The sequence below is a fragment of the Hemicordylus capensis genome, chromosome 6 (assembly GCF_027244095.1).
Source record: "Hemicordylus capensis ecotype Gifberg chromosome 6, rHemCap1.1.pri, whole genome shotgun sequence".
NCBI classification, from domain to species: domain Eukaryota; kingdom Metazoa; phylum Chordata; class Lepidosauria; order Squamata; family Cordylidae; genus Hemicordylus; species Hemicordylus capensis.
This window is the reverse complement of record NC_069662.1, coordinates 18,047,141-18,062,256: the sequence shown is the minus strand read 5'-3', so window position 1 is coordinate 18,062,256 and position 15,116 is coordinate 18,047,141. Positions and strand designations below refer to the sequence as shown.

The 15,116-nt window shown below is 48.6% G+C and overlaps 2 protein-coding genes across 2 annotated transcripts; both read left to right on the top strand.

Annotated features, from left to right (window-relative positions):
- The first annotated feature begins 1,373 nt into the window (after positions 1–1,373).
- ZNF579 (zinc finger protein 579) lies at positions 1,374–9,736 on the top strand. Its single transcript, XM_053258728.1, has 2 exons — positions 1,374–1,734; positions 5,829–9,736. Exons 1-2 carry the CDS (start codon positions 1,384–1,386, stop codon positions 7,212–7,214), a joined length of 1,737 nt encoding a protein of 578 aa, XP_053114703.1. The 5' UTR covers positions 1,374–1,383; the 3' UTR covers positions 7,215–9,736.
- Positions 9,737–11,492: 1,756 nt separating this feature from the next.
- LOC128328705 (histone H4) lies at positions 11,493–11,990 on the top strand. The gene has a single exon (XM_053258729.1). It carries the CDS (start codon positions 11,624–11,626, stop codon positions 11,933–11,935), a length of 312 nt encoding a protein of 103 aa, XP_053114704.1. The 5' UTR covers positions 11,493–11,623; the 3' UTR covers positions 11,936–11,990.
- The last annotated feature ends 3,126 nt before the right edge of the window (positions 11,991–15,116 follow it).

The following is a 15,116-nucleotide window of genomic DNA, read 5'->3' as shown; positions in this document are numbered from 1 at the left end:
CCACAGAGCCATGTGGTTTTCTTTGGCAGAATACATGAGGGATTTACCATCGCCGCCTCCTGCGCAGTATGAGATGCCTTTCAGCATCTTCCTATATCACTGCTGCCTGATATAGTACTAGCAGGGATTTGAACTGGCAACCTTCTGCTTGTTAGTCAAGCATTTCCCCACTGCGCCACTTCTGCAATAGTGCTGTCAAATTCCCTGTTTGTCCTGGAATATGACTCTAGGCATCAAAATCTATGTGCACATAGTCAAGGAAATGGACATACTACCTCCACGAATTGCACTCACATACCATTGTGCAGTTCTGATTGATCCTTTTAAAAGCCCTGACACTGCTCTAATTTACTTATTTAATCTAATTTAAGCATATAAGACACAAGGCCCATTCACATGTTATGTTCAACATTCCTATAACACATATACAGGATACACAGGTACAGATCTGTACATGGGTACAGTTGTACATATGTTGAACACAGGTGCAGAAGTATGCTTCCTATCTGTACCGTGCATTTGAAGGGCCTGTACCCAGGTCCTTCAACATGAACACAGGTACAATCATTCATATAGACGTGTGTACAAGCGTACAGATGATTGTACACTCATACAGCATAGTGTCTGAATTGTGCATCTCAGTCTAGCCTGATTCAGGCATTATGTGGTATGAGTGAACAGATGTCTGTAGGCTCATATACCTGTTTGTGTATGATTGTATTATTATTATTATTATCCAAGGAGCCCAGAGCGGTGTACTACATACTTGAGTTTCTCTTTCACAACAACCCTGTGAAGTAGGTTAGGCTGAGAGAGAAGTGACTGGCCCAGAGTCACCCAGCTAGTTTCATGGCTGAATGGGGATTTGAACTCAGGTCTCCCCAGTCCTAGTCCAGCACTCTAACCACTACACCACGCTGGCTCTCCGTGTTAAAAGTGAACCTTAATACAGGCCCTTCAAATGCATTGTACAGATAGGAAATGTACTTCTGCACCTGTGTTCAATATGACATGTGAACAGCTATACCTGTGTACACTGTATACTTGCACAAACGTTTAACATAACGTGTGAAAGCGCCTTGTGGGTGTGTATGCACGAGTGTGTTGCTATTGCAGCGGAGTGCAGACAGAGGGAAAGCTTCAAGAGGAACTCGTTATTTAAATTTGTGGAGAGGGAGAGAGATGTTTGTGGGGAGGGGGAATCTATTGGCAGGGGAGTTAAGTAAAATGAGGGAGGAGCTCCTCAAGTCCTGGGGGGCGGTGGAATCTGCACCCTTCTGTTGCATGGCACACAGATTTGTCAACATGGCCTGAAACCTGACCAGGCTGTGGGATGTGTGCACGTGTGAGCATATATCTATGCGCGGTGTTACATTGACCAAGATGGAAGACACGTGCTCATTCAGTTATTGCCTGGTTGCATTCTCACGTGCGCCCTCGTGTAGCGGATGTAGGCTAGCTAAATGCGCTGAGCGTCAAGACTGCAATTTCCGACATAGTCGTAGCAAGCTATTTTGGTGCAACTTGGGGGCTTTTGTCCATGCACCCTGGAGGCAGCAGGGGGTTCAACCGTGCTGCCCGGGATGGGGGGCGGGGGTGAGTAGGGGCTGGATGCGTTTCCGAAGGACGACGTCTCTTGCGCCACCGACTGCTCCCACCCTCGCCGACCACGCTCGCAGCAGCCCGAGCCGCGCCTCCCCCTCCGGCGGGCGGTGGCGGCTGCGGATGATCCAGGTACAGGGGAGGAAGGCCCGGCGGGCAAACGGGTTTGGGGCCGGGTTTGGGGCCGGGGAGAGAAAAGGTGCGATTCGGCGGCGTCGGGCCGGGAGGAAGGGATGCATCTCTTTCTACAGAAGGAAAAATATGCTTGGAAACAAAGCCTGGTGGAGTCGGCGGGGTGGGAGTGGGCACCGGTCGGAGATGCGCCCCCAGGTGGCATCCAGAGACTTCGATCTTCCCAATAGGCCCTTTCCCCCGTGATGCTGAATTCACAGAATGTTAGAGCTGGAAGGGACCCTTCGAGGTCTTCTAGTCTAACCTCCCCCCCGCTCAGTGGAGGGTGGTCAGAGTTCTCCGTCCTCTGAAGAGGTTATTATCCTCTGAAAGGTTATTATTATTTTTATATTTATATCCTGCTCTTCTTCCAAGGAGCCCAGAGCTGTGTACTACATACTTGAGTTTCTCCTCACAACAACCCTGTAAAGTAGGTTAGGCTGAGAGAGAAGTGACTGGCCCAGAGTCACCCAGCTAGTATCATGGCTGAATAGGGATTTGAACCCAGATCTCCCCGGTCCTAGTCCAGCACTCTAACCACTACATGACGCTGGCTAATAATAACAGACACAAGCAAGCTCCCTTCATTAACCTGAGAATCCCCTGGAATTAACCAGCCGTCCTGAGCCACTGGCTGCAAGCTCTTCTCCTTTCTCGGAGAGCCCAAGAATGAACCAAGAACTTGAACCAAGAATCACATATCTCCTTTTGACATTAAGGTAGGCCACCTTTTATCCACACCACAGTCTTGTGAGGTAGGCTAGGTTGAAGGAGAAAGTGATTGACCCAAGATGTGCAGTAAGCTCCGTGGCTAAGTGGGAGATTGGAACCCAGCTCTCCCTCCCAATCTAAGCCCAGTACTCTAGTGAGACCCCTGGAGGCCAGGGGACAAATTTCAGGCAAGGGAGCCCCCATTGCCCACAGCCCAGCTCCCTAAGCCACACCCCTGCATCTGACATCATAGCAAGGGGGCGGGGCACCCAACATCTCCCCGCCACTGCTCTTACCTCCTTGGAGGCTGCTGCTGCCGCGCTGCCCCTGCCCTGCTCTGGGGGTGTGTGTGTGAGCCGAACGGGGCAGGCCACCCCCTGTGGCAGCAGCGGGCCTCTTCTGACCAGCCTGCATGCCAGCGCAGTTCAACTATGGATGTCACATGCCCGTGACATCACAGGCATGCAACGTCCATAGTTGAACTGTGCAGGTGCGCAGGCCAGCCAGAGAGGCCTGCCAGCCACAGCGCCCACCGCTGCCACGGAGGGTGGCCTGCCCCTCTTGGCTCACCCCCCACCCCCAGGAGGCCAACCAACCAAGATAAGATATAACAGCGGTGGGGCAAAGAAAGGGGCGGTCTGCTTGGGGGCCCCTTGGGGACCCCCTAACTCTCTGGGCCCAGCGACATTTGTCCCCCCATCCAATGAATGCTACGCCCATGACTCTAACCACTACACAACACTGTCTCTCAGTACTGCACCCCAGCCTTCCCTTTTGGAGAATACAAGATCTCTGACTTCAGTAATATCCCTTTCTCCCCAGTCACTAAGCTCCTACTGGTTTTCCAAATAATCGAAAGGCTGGTTTTGACCAGGATATCTCAGAAACCACCACCCCTTCATGCCTGAACACCAAGGTTGCCATCCAAGGCCCTGCTCTGTCTTCTTCCCAACTGGACATGTAATGTGATGTGGGGGTGAAAGAACACAAGGGCAGGGCCTTTTCTGTCATGGCACCAAAGCTTTGGAATGCTGTCCTGAGGGAGGCCTCATCCCTGCTTGACTTCTGGCAGCTGGTGAGAACTTGCCTTATTTCAACAGGCATTTGGTTCTTCTTTTAATGAAGGATCTTACACTGGTGTGTGCCTGTGTATGAAATATTGCTGTCTTTTAATACTTATTCTATTTTTGTATCAATTTATTTTATCAGTAGACTTTATCAATATTCTGAAAATATGTTTATACTGAAGTCTGGCATATATGTTTACTAACTAAACGAAATAAAAATGTAGATAGTTTATTTTAAAAGTTAGGTGCTTAGAGTAGCTTTTAGATGAAAAAGTGGATTATAAATAAATATTTATTTTCCACTGTTTGGTACAGAGCAATTTAAAAGAAAACGGCTTTGGCCTGGTTGAAGGGGGAAATCAGAAAATCATATAATTCCCTAGAACTGTTCTAGCTTTGAAGGGGAGACTCCCTTCTACATGAGGATGCAGTGGGGGCGGATCTCTCAGACTAACCTACCTCACAGGGTTATTGTGAGAATACGACAGTGACGACGACAAATATTTATATACCACTTTTCAACAAAAGTTCCCAAAGCCATTTACATATAAATAAATAAAAATGGCTCCCTGTCCCCAAAGGACTCACAATCTAAAAATATATACATAAGACTAGCTGACCTGGTGCAGAGCATCTGTGCCCCTAGTTCTCCCTGTCTCCCCACCCCAGCCCCATTTCATTTCCTCCTCAACCAGCTCACTCTCCCTCCACAGCTGGCCGGCCGGTCTGGCCGCTGCTTGCCCTCTTCCGCTGCCTCCTTCTGTCAGCTGGCCTCCACCACCGTTCCCCCCCCAGCTGGCTGCTGCCGCCATTTTCTTCCCTGTCCCCGTGGCTAATCAGCAGCTGCTCGCGAACTCTCGTAAGAACTGCCACGCATGGGATTAGCCACAGGTACGTCTTAGAGAAATAAATATATAGACAGACACCAGCAACAGCCACTGGAGGGATGCTATGCTGGGGATGGATAGGGCCAGTTGCTCTCCCCCTGCTAAATAAAAAGAATCACCGCTTTTAAAAGGTGCCTCTTTGCTCAGTTAGCAGGGATTCCCCTCAGAATAAGGCGGGGACTTTGTATATCAGTGTTCTTCCTTATAAATCCCAGAAGGGAAAAGAACCCCTCTGGAGCCCCTGCACCATCTTGGAAGGTGTGTGCTTTCCCCATAGCGCTTTTAAGAGAGGGCGCTGTCTCTCTTAAAGCACTGAGAACAGCGCAGTATTATGTGGAGGACAGCACGGTGGGAAATGGCTGAAGATTTTTGGCCAAAGTGCACCTGTTTGAATGAATGATTGAATGAATGGACAAATGAATGAGTGGTTTATTTTGATTGTTGATCAGAAACCAGAAAATCAAACAGAATTATACAAAATCCCAATAAAGAAAAACAAAAGGAAATAAATCACTTCAAATCCATAATACAGTTAAAGGTTTAACTAATAATAACACCACCACTCAAACTGTACATTAAACTGATGAATCTACCAGCTTCTGATGAACTTTCCCAGCTATTGAGCAAAATTTGGCAACATTTAAAGAAATTTCATCAGATGTATTAGCTAAAAGCAAATTTAGATTTTAAAAAATTATGTGAATGCCCCAGAAATCCTTTTATAAGGGGTAACAAATAGAAATCACGAATGTCCCTATAACAATTACAACATATTTTATTTTATTTATTCAATTTCTATACCGCCCTTCCAAAAATGGCTCAGGCCGGTTTACACAGAGAAATAACAAATGAGATGGATCCCTGTCCCCAAAGGGCTCACAGTCTACAAAGAAACATAAGATAGACACCAGCAACAGTCACTGGAGGTACTGTGCTGGGGGTGGATAGGGCCAGTTGCTCTCCCCCTGCTAAATAAAGAGATTCACCACATTAAAAGGTGCCTCTTTGCCAAGTTAGCAGGCACATAGCAATACATGTGCTGTTGTTTCTATACTCCCTCCCGCTGTTACAGGGGCAAAATCTCTCAGCATAAGGTCTTTTATTGTGTCTCCCTTCTAGGACTGCTGTTTGAAGTGCATTGAGATGAGCTAGTGTTGGAGCTTTGCGATACTTGGGAATAGTTATTATATCAAGATACCTAGCTAGTTTGACACCTTGGTTTCTCAGGATAATGCCTCTGAGCTACTTGCTTACAAAATAGTGAAGAACATGGTTGGGAGCTAGTTAGGAAGGGAAGGATAGAAATATAATGCATAATAACTGGCATCCTACATTTTTGAATTCTATTGTACACACACAGTGTAACGCTCTCCCTTTTTGACCTCCCTAGGGCTCGCTCATGGATTCACCTGAAACAGCAGAGCTACCTCAAGCAGAGTTTCTGACTGAGGAGAAGCCCCACCCTAAGCCTTCTTGGCCTGAAACTGGTCCACATCCTTCGTATCCCTGCCCAAGTTGCCACAAGCCCTTCTTTTCGGAAGCCGCGCTGCAGGGGCACCGTTGCCAGGTGGGGAGCAAGAGCCGCAAGGCCTGCCACATTTGTGGGAAAGAGTTCAAATTCTCTTACTACCTGGCACGGCACTGCCTTACCCACAGTGGACAAAAGCGCAGCCGGTGCCCTCTTTGCTGGAAGACATTTGGCCGCCCGGCACACCTGGCCCACCACAAGTGCGCCTGTGCTGTCAAACTAGGCCGCGCCAGGGAATGTTCCGGAAGCAGGCGGGTTTCTCCACACTTGCAAGAGCCAGGCAAATTTCTCCAGTGCCGCCAGGCCTTGAGTGGGAAGACGGTGGCACGGACTGGTGGTAAGGATGCCGTGGCGTCGGCCACCATTGCCAGCGAAAAACAGGTGCTGCTGCAGGAAGACTGGACGTTACTCTGCCTGGCTTGCGGCGAGGCATTTGAGACCAAGGGCGAGCTGAAGGCCCACAGATGCTTCAAAGGGGTGGCAAGCCAGGATGACGGGGAGCGGCAGGAAGGCACCAAGCGGCACCAGTGTGGCATTTGCCACAAATTATTTGCTAGGCCGTGGTCGCTGTCACGCCACTACCTGGTCCACACAGGCGAAAAGCCATTTTCCTGCCCGGAGTGCGGCATGGCCTTCCACCTCTCTTCCTACCTCAGGCAACACCACCGCATGCATGTGGTCGGTGGGGCCTGCCCTCTGCTTGGCCAGGCAAGGGCCCAGGGCGCGGCCTTCCCCTTGCTTGCTGCTTCTCCCTCTCCCCCGCCACCCGCTAAGAAAGCCTACGAGTGCAGCGTTTGCCAGAAACCTTTCAAGAGCAAGTACGACTTGGCCACCCATTCCCTCATCCACACAGGGGCACTGCCTTTTCAGTGCAGCCAGTGCGGGAAACGCTTCCGGCGCCTCTCCCACCTCAAGCAGCACGGCGTGACTCACACGGCCGCTCGCCCGTTCCAGTGTGTCATGTGCCAGAAGGAGTTCAAGCGCCTGGCCGACTTGGCCCGCCACCGGCAAGTCCACGAGGGAGATAAGCCACACCAGTGTGGCATCTGCCACAAGTGCTTCTCCCGCTCGTACAGCCTCCTGAGGCACCAGCGATGCCACCTGCCGGAAGTGGCCGCCCTCCCCCAGCCTGAAGACTACCTCAGCAACTCCTGCTTCGACAGCCAGGATCACTCAGCCTTCCTCACCCACCAGGAGGAGGGAGAGGAAGGGAAGGGAAACGCCACTGAGGTATCGTCTGGAGTGTGAGGGAAGTAGAAACTGTGGCGAAATGACACTAGAGCATAGAGCATTACACTAGAGCATAATGGCCGCCTGGACTCTGTGGAAGGAAGCGGACAGTAACTAAAAAGACCAGTCCGGAGAAAAAGCAACTCCAGACCTGACAAGCCCACACACCAGCAAGGGATCACCAAACATTTGTGTGTAAACTATTGGGGGGAAAGTATAAGTAGCTATACTCAGCAACAAATTGATACTTCAAAGAAATCCAGATATGTTGCCGCCTTGGCTCTCCAGCTGTTGTTAAACTACAACTCCCATCATCCCCAACCTTGTGGCTGGGGATGATGGGAGTTGTAGTTCAACAACAGCTGGAGAGTCAAGGTTGCCTTCCCTGTATCATATGAAATTATAGTATGTGTGTGAAAACCTTGCAGATATGGAATGTATAGCATAAACTCAAAAGATAATCAGGGATATGTATATATCCAGCTCTGCTCCGTTATTAAAGTCGAATTATGATGCAAAGCAAATGCACCTCCTTAAGATACAGCCCCGATCTTGAGTTCATGAGGAGGTGTGCTACATTCCTCATTTTGGGAGCAGATGCAATGTTGGATATTACTGTGTGCATTGAGTCATACTTACATTTTATATTGTGATACATTTCATAGTTGTAATTTTCTGTCCACATATTATGATTCTATACATCTTGGGACATTTTGTCACGTAGTGCGGTGTGAAAGCTTTAAAGTAAGGGTCCCTCAAAACAAACAAACAAAGGTTCCTCAAGTTTGGGTCTCCAGATGTCGGACTACAACTCCCATCATCCCCAGCGGCTAAAGTCCATTGTGCCTATGATGGGAACTGTAGTCCAGCAACGACTCTGGACTGAAGTGCAGAATCCCTGCTTTAAAGGGGAGTTTTGACCCCACAAGCCAGCACCACAAACCTTGCAGGCATTCCAGGGCATAATAGCTCTAACTCTCTGCAAGCAAGGGGTTTATCATCCTGAATTCTGTTTTCAGAAACACTCCTGGTAAAGGAACATTACTGTAGCTTGGGGAAGGGCTGCTTTATATGCAAAGGGCTCCAGGTTCAATCCCTGGCGGCATCTCCAGGCTGGGCTGGAAAGCACCCCTGCCTGAAACCATGGGGAGCTGCTGCCTAGATGGCTCAATGGTCTGAGTCAGCTCAGCTTCATATGTACATACTGTCATTGCTGCCAATACAGTGGGGAAATTGCATTTTTCTAACCCTCTAGAGCAGGGGTAGGCAACCTTGACTCTCTAGCTGTTGTTGAACTACAAATCTCATCATCCCCAGCCACAGGTTGGGGATGATGGGAGTTGTAGTTCAACAACAGCTGGTGAGCCACAGTTGCGTACCCCTCCTCTAGGGGTATTCCTTCTCTGGCAGGCATTGCAGAATGAGGCTTTTAGCTCTGGGCCAGGTAAAAGATCAGGAGAGAGAATAAGGACATTTCCTCTAGTGGATGTTGACTCCAGGGGCTCCTTCAGTCCTGCATCCTGAGTAGTTTTACTCAAACAATCTGGGGGTGGTGGAAGAGGCTGTGTTATTATGAAATGTATTATGGAGTAAGCCTGTGGGGGCATTGTTGAAGAAAAGAGCATGCATGTTTGGGGGAGGGTAATAAGAGGGCATATATCTGGATGTGGGGATATGTGTGTGAAAAGATGGATTTCATTCATTCATTCATTCGATTTCTATACCGCCCTTCAAAAAACAAAAAACAAAAAAAGGCTCAGGGCGGTTTACACAAAGAAATAATAAATAAATAAGATGGATCCCTGTCCCCAAAGGGCTCATGATCTAAAAGATTTTGGGTGGAGAAGAGTCACAGGGCCCTTTCTGGGCATTCTTTAGGCAGGGACTGCCAGCTATTGTTGGACTCGGGGGCAGAGGGAGACCAGCGGCAGCCCAGGTGCAGCCCACCGTCATAGCCCCCTAGCCCAGCCCCTGGCCCTGCCTCAGATGTCAGCATCTGACATCAGATGCAGGGTGCGTAGTTAAGCCATGCCTCCTGCAACTGAGATGCAGGGGACATAGCTTAGCTTGAGACAGAGCTGCGTGGCCCCGTTTGTGAGCTACGTCTGGCCAGTGGGTAGGGAATGCTGCTCCGGCTGCACGGCGAACATGGTGCTGCCTGGATTTTGCTCGTAACTGGGGCCCCGCAGCCCCATTTGTGAATGAAATAATGCGCCTGCGTCTGACTTCAGACGCAGAGGCATGGCTAGGGTGCAAGGCGTGGCCCCTGAAGCGTGGCAGCCTGGGTTCTTTGAACCCGTTGGTGCAATGGTGGCTTTGCCCGTGGTTGGACTGCCACTCCCATCATCCCTGACTATTGGCCACTGTGGCTGGGGATGTTGGGAGTGGTAGTCCATCAGCAGCTAGAGAGCCTCAGGTTGGCTACTTTTGCTGTAGGAACAAAGGACTAGTAACAGATTAAGAAACAGCTTTTTCATTGCGCTTGTACAAAAGTAAGCAACTCATTGCCATCTAATACTAATAAATTGATGGTGCTCCAACTCAGACCTCGGTTGAATTACTTCAGCTACAAGACTTAGAATAGCTATGATCAAATGTTTGCATTTGACAAAAATGTAGCACAAATTTCAAGGGCCAGCTACGTGGCAGGAACTCAGGTTTTGACAATGAAATGTGAATTTTTCAACAGGCATATTTCAGCAGGTGCACTTGTGGCACACGTGCGCGCGCACACCCCCCCCCCCAAAACATCACTCCAGAAATGTGCACGCACATATCTGCTCAATTGAATTAACCCAAGATAACTACAATCCACATCCTAGATGCAGATTGGAATCCCCACTCTACCTGTAAACATGGCTTGCAAAGGTGGTGAAACCTCTGAACAGGTTTGTGCATATCCCTGTCTAGGAGTAGCCATGCTGCCTTGCCTGGCTTGGTTGGTGGCATAGTACTCCAGTGCTGTGGCTACCTCAGCATCATGTCCTGAGAATACTGAACACTCTCCAACAGCTGCGGGGTGGTGGTGCCTGAACTGTCTCTGATGCCCTGGAACCAGCCTCTCCATTCTCCTTAGTTTCTTCCAGCCCTTCTCGTTCCGCGTGGGTTCTGGATGGGAAGGGGTTAAATAAGACCCCCATCCGGCTTCTGCCGTTCCAGCTTTTCCATCGTCCCAAAGCCAACAATACTTTGGTGAAATGCAGATAAAATGGCCGACTGGGCATCCGGCTCCCTTTGTTTAGTGTGCACGGTTCTACTAAACCTGCTGGGCAACAAAGTAATGCTGAAGAAAGGTGTTTTGTTTTGTTTTAAGATAATCCCCCCTTGCTTTGGTAACAGTAGTCTTGATCTTTTTCGCGCCTCTTCTCTCTCTGAATGGCCAAAAGAAAAACACAGTTTTCTTGTAAAATGGCTGGGAGCGGTGAGGTGGAACACATCCGAGAAACTGCCAATGATCTTTCCCCCCTGCAAGGGGCTGATCATGTGGGATTTAATAACCTTTGTATTCGGAGAAAAAGCAAAATATTGTTTCTCCACTCTTGCTCTTTGTGTTAGAAACACAAAACAGAACCCTTTTAACTGGCGAGCATCTGTTTCAGAAAAGATTTTCCTGAAATATCCCTTCTTTGGCCGAACTGAATTCTCATTCCTCTGCACTGCTCATACAAACGGGGCTCACGCTCCTTTATTTCTTTTCCTTCCTTCCTCTTTCTTTCTCCTCTCACCCCTTTCCCCGTCTTTTTGCTTAGCACGAAGAGATCTGGAGAACCAAAGCACGCAGCGCTTTGTGACTTTTTAACTGACTTGTGGATTTTTTTAGAATTTTGGAGGCTCCAACATAGAGAGGGCTTCTCTTACTTTTTAGAATTATTTGCAACTGCATTTTCCTTCCTTTCATGCAAACTTGATACAGCCGCGCCAATTCACCCTGAGCGTTTGATGAGTACCCCCATTATTTTACGGACCTCAAAATATATTTTCTTCTCCACCTCCCCTTGTCTTTCCTCTCTCTCCCCAAAATTTTAAGTGCGGAGTTACTCCTCGGTTTTTTCTCTGCATCCCTGACTAGATATCTGGAGCTACTCCGATTTGCTTGTGTGTCTTTCGGTCTTGCGTAAGACCCTACATCCTCCCACCCTGTGAGTAAGCCCTACTGAATTGAATCCAGTGAGATTTATCTCTGAGGAAATAAACCTAGGGATTACGCTGCAATGCCTTTTAGCTGGTCAGAGTTTTGATTGGAAAGTTTTCTACCTTCCTTTGATTGATTGGTGAAGAAAAAATGGGCGTTTCCAAAGGGTAGAAGAAAGAGGGAGCGGGAGGTACAACATTCTCGTGTGTGTTTTCACTCTGGTCGGACACCAGCTTATATAAACACGGTCCACTGTAGCTTCTGCTCATTCATTTTTGACTGCTTAACTGGGAGAATGTCTGGCCGAGGCAAAGGAGGTAAAGGTCTGGGGAAGGGAGGTGCTAAGAGGCACCGTAAAGTGCTGCGAGATAATATCCAAGGCATTACTAAACCTGCTATCCGTCGTTTGGCTCGTCGCGGGGGAGTAAAGCGCATTTCTGGTCTCATTTACGAGGAGACACGGGGTGTCCTGAAAGTGTTTCTGGAAAACGTTATTCGAGATGCTGTTACCTACACTGAGCACGCTAAGAGGAAGACTGTGACTGCTATGGATGTTGTCTACGCTCTGAAACGCCAAGGCCGTACTCTCTATGGTTTTGGAGGCTAAGAAATACCCTTGACTTTCAACAACAAAAGACCCAAAGGCCCTTTTAAGGGCCACCCACATTTTCTTCAAAAAGAGCTGTTTTTCTTCTGCTTTGTAGTAAAATTTGGATTAGCTTTCTCACTAGTGTTTGCTTGCTACGTTCTTAAATCTAACGAAAATGATTGCTATCTGGTAACTAAAGGTTTTGTGACTTAACGCAATAGGAATCTCCTTTGTTGTACAGATTGCTTTTAATATTAAATAGTCTTCACAAAAAACAAAACTACTGTACTCTTGTTTTGGACACGCTGAAGGCAGCCGCCATCTTCTCCCGCCCATTCAAGGAAATATTTTTGTCGAGATATTCTGGTATTTGCCTTCTATTCAAACTTCCCTCGACTTTTAATGAGCTATTTATCTGCACCGTTTTTCTTTTCTGAATTCCATTAGTCTACCTAATTACCTGCATATAAAAACGGGCACAATCAATGGTGCGTGGTTCGGTATCTTCCATATAGCCACAAAAGAACAAAGAAAATCAGAACGAGAAGGCAGGGGCGTGGTTTAGTTCCCCGCCATAACAGTAGCGCGGCAAATAGAAATATGTGTACGATGAAGCTGTATTTTGCCGGCAAAGATTGAAAACTGCCACAAGATGGTAGCACACTACAAAAACAAAAACAGAATAAACGCAACCTAAGTAGCACTTTAAACTGCTTAAAGTGCTTTCCCTTCGCAGCGGGGAAGTGCAGAAAAGCAGAAGGTTGCCGGTTAGGATCCCCGCTGGCACTATATCGGGTAGCAGCGATATAGGAAGATGCTGAAAGGCATCATCTCATACTGAGTGGAAGGAGGCAGTGGTAAACCCCTCCTGTATTCTACCAAAGAAAGCCACGGGGCTCTGTGGGCACCGAGAATCCATCTCCAGGAGAAGAAAATAAAACTGCTAATATTATAATGGCCTTATATAAAACTATGGTGCAGCCACACCTGGAGTACTGTGTACAATTCTGGTCACTACATCTAAAGAAAGACATAGAACTGGAAAAGGTGCAGAAGATGGTAACCAAGATGATCAGGGGCCTAGAGCACCTTTCTTATGAGGCAAGGCTACAACACCTGGGGCTATTTAGTTTAGAAAAAAGTCAACTGCAGGGAGACATGATAGGGGTCTATAAAATCATGCATGGTGTGGAGAAAGTTGATAAAGAGAAATTCTTCTCCCTCTCACATAACACTGAAACCAGGGGTCATCCCATGAAACAACAAACAGAAGTACTTTTTCATACAACACATAATCAACTTGTGGAATTCTCTGCCCCAGGATGTGGTGACAGCCAACAATCTGGAGGGGTTTGGATAACTTCATGGAGGAAAGGTCTATCAATGGCTACTAGTCGAAGGGCTATAGATTACCTCCAGCCTCAAAGGCAGGATGCCTCTGAGTACCAGTTGCAGGGGAGTAACAGCAGGAGAGAGGGCATACCCTCAACTCCTGCCTGTAGGCTTCCAGCAGCATCTGGTGGACCACTGTGTGAAACAGGATGCTGGACTAGACGGGCCTTGGGCCTGAGCCAGCAGGGCTGTTCTTATGTACAGGAGGTGAAATTGACTTGATGGCACACTTTACCTAAGTACACATGCACAATCTTTCCTTTTTAAAGGAAGTACTAGAGAGTGTGGGTTTCTCTTACGGCGCTATGTATTTATAAAGGCCGAGGGTGGTTACAACAATGTATGAAGCTGCTGTGCAGCTTGACTTGGATCCCTTGCTTAGTAGGTTTAGCATCAAACTCTGCAGGGGGGGCTTGTGATGTTTCAGAATAAAAAGAAATCACTGAATATTAAGCATAGCCCCTGCAATAAACCACAATTCTAGTAATACCTTTATTAGGAGCAACCAAACTGACACACAATTTTAAGCAAGCTTTTCATTAATTTATTGTTGTTGTTGTTGTGTTTGTTTTTGTTGTTGTTATTAATTAATTTGATTTCTATACCACCCTTCCAAAAATGGCTCAGGGCGGTTTACACAAAGAAATAATAAATAAATAAGATGGCTCCCTGTCCCCAAAGGGCTCACAATCTAAAAGAAACATAAGATAGACACCAGCAACACTCACTGGGGTTACTGTGCTGGGGGTGGCTAGGGCCAGTTGAGTCTAGCAGGCTAGATATTCAGCAAAACAAGAAGAAAGGAGTAGGTGGGTGTGGTGGAGGAGCCCTAAAACTGTTGCAAACTGCAGTTGAAAGATGAAAACTAGAATCTGAATGGACTGGTGCATAGCAGCCTCACTCAGTGCTGGACCAGGGCTTCTCAATCTGGGGTCCCAAGATATTGCTGGACCACAACTCCCATCATTCCCAGCCACAATGGCATTTGGGCAGTGTGCCTGGAAATGAGAGTTGCAATCCAACATCAGCTGGGGACCGAAGGTTGGGAAACAAGCCTGAATTGTCCGCTCTGCTAAGCAGGGTTTGTCTTGCCTTACACTGGATGCAGGCACATAGCAAGCTGCCCAGTGGCCCATGGACAGAGTTCCCCAGGAACTTTGCACGCACACCCCATCACCCAATCCACGTCTCCTCCATCTGCGAGGGCCCCTCTTGATTTGGGGGGGTTAACTCACCCCACCATCACCCTCTGCAGCCCTGACGCTGATACTGCCCATAATCTTCACCACCGGGGGTTGGGGGGAGTGGGCCACACACACCCCATAGCAGCTGCCGTGGTGGCAGGCGGGCTTCTCCCTCCCCCCCCCGACTTCTCTCGGGCCTGTGCGCCTGCCACCTGTGCACCCAGATTACGGATAGCATCATGTGTTGTGTGTCGACACGTGACACTATCCATAACCGGAGTGCGCAGGTGCACAGGCCCAAGAGAAGCCATGGGTTGGCTGGGAGTGGGGGGAGAAGCCCACCCGCCACCACTGCAGCCGCCACAAGGGGTGGCCAGCTCCCCCCAGAGGTCAAGATTATGGGCCGTATGCGCGGTGGTGCAGAGGGCAGCAGCGGGCAACGGGGTAGCGGCAGGCACTGGAGGGACCCCTGACCATTCCGGGCCCAGGGACATTTGCACTCCCTTGTCCAATGGCTGGATGGGTGAGTACATGTCAGTGTTTGTGTTCAGATATCCCCCATGGGGGATAGGGCTGTAACTCAGCAGAAGAGCATCTGCATTGCATGCAGAAGGTCCCAGGTT

Coding starts and splice junctions, on each gene's coding strand:
- ZNF579 (XM_053258728.1), top strand. CDS start 1,384: ATGGAAGACACGTGCTCATTCAGTTATTGCCTGGTTGCATTCTCACGT. Junction 1,735..5,828: donor GGCGGCTGCGGATGATCCAG/GTACAGGGGAGG, acceptor TGACCTCCCTAG/GGCTCGCTCATGGATTCACC.
- LOC128328705 (XM_053258729.1), top strand. CDS start 11,624: ATGTCTGGCCGAGGCAAAGGAGGTAAAGGTCTGGGGAAGGGAGGTGCT.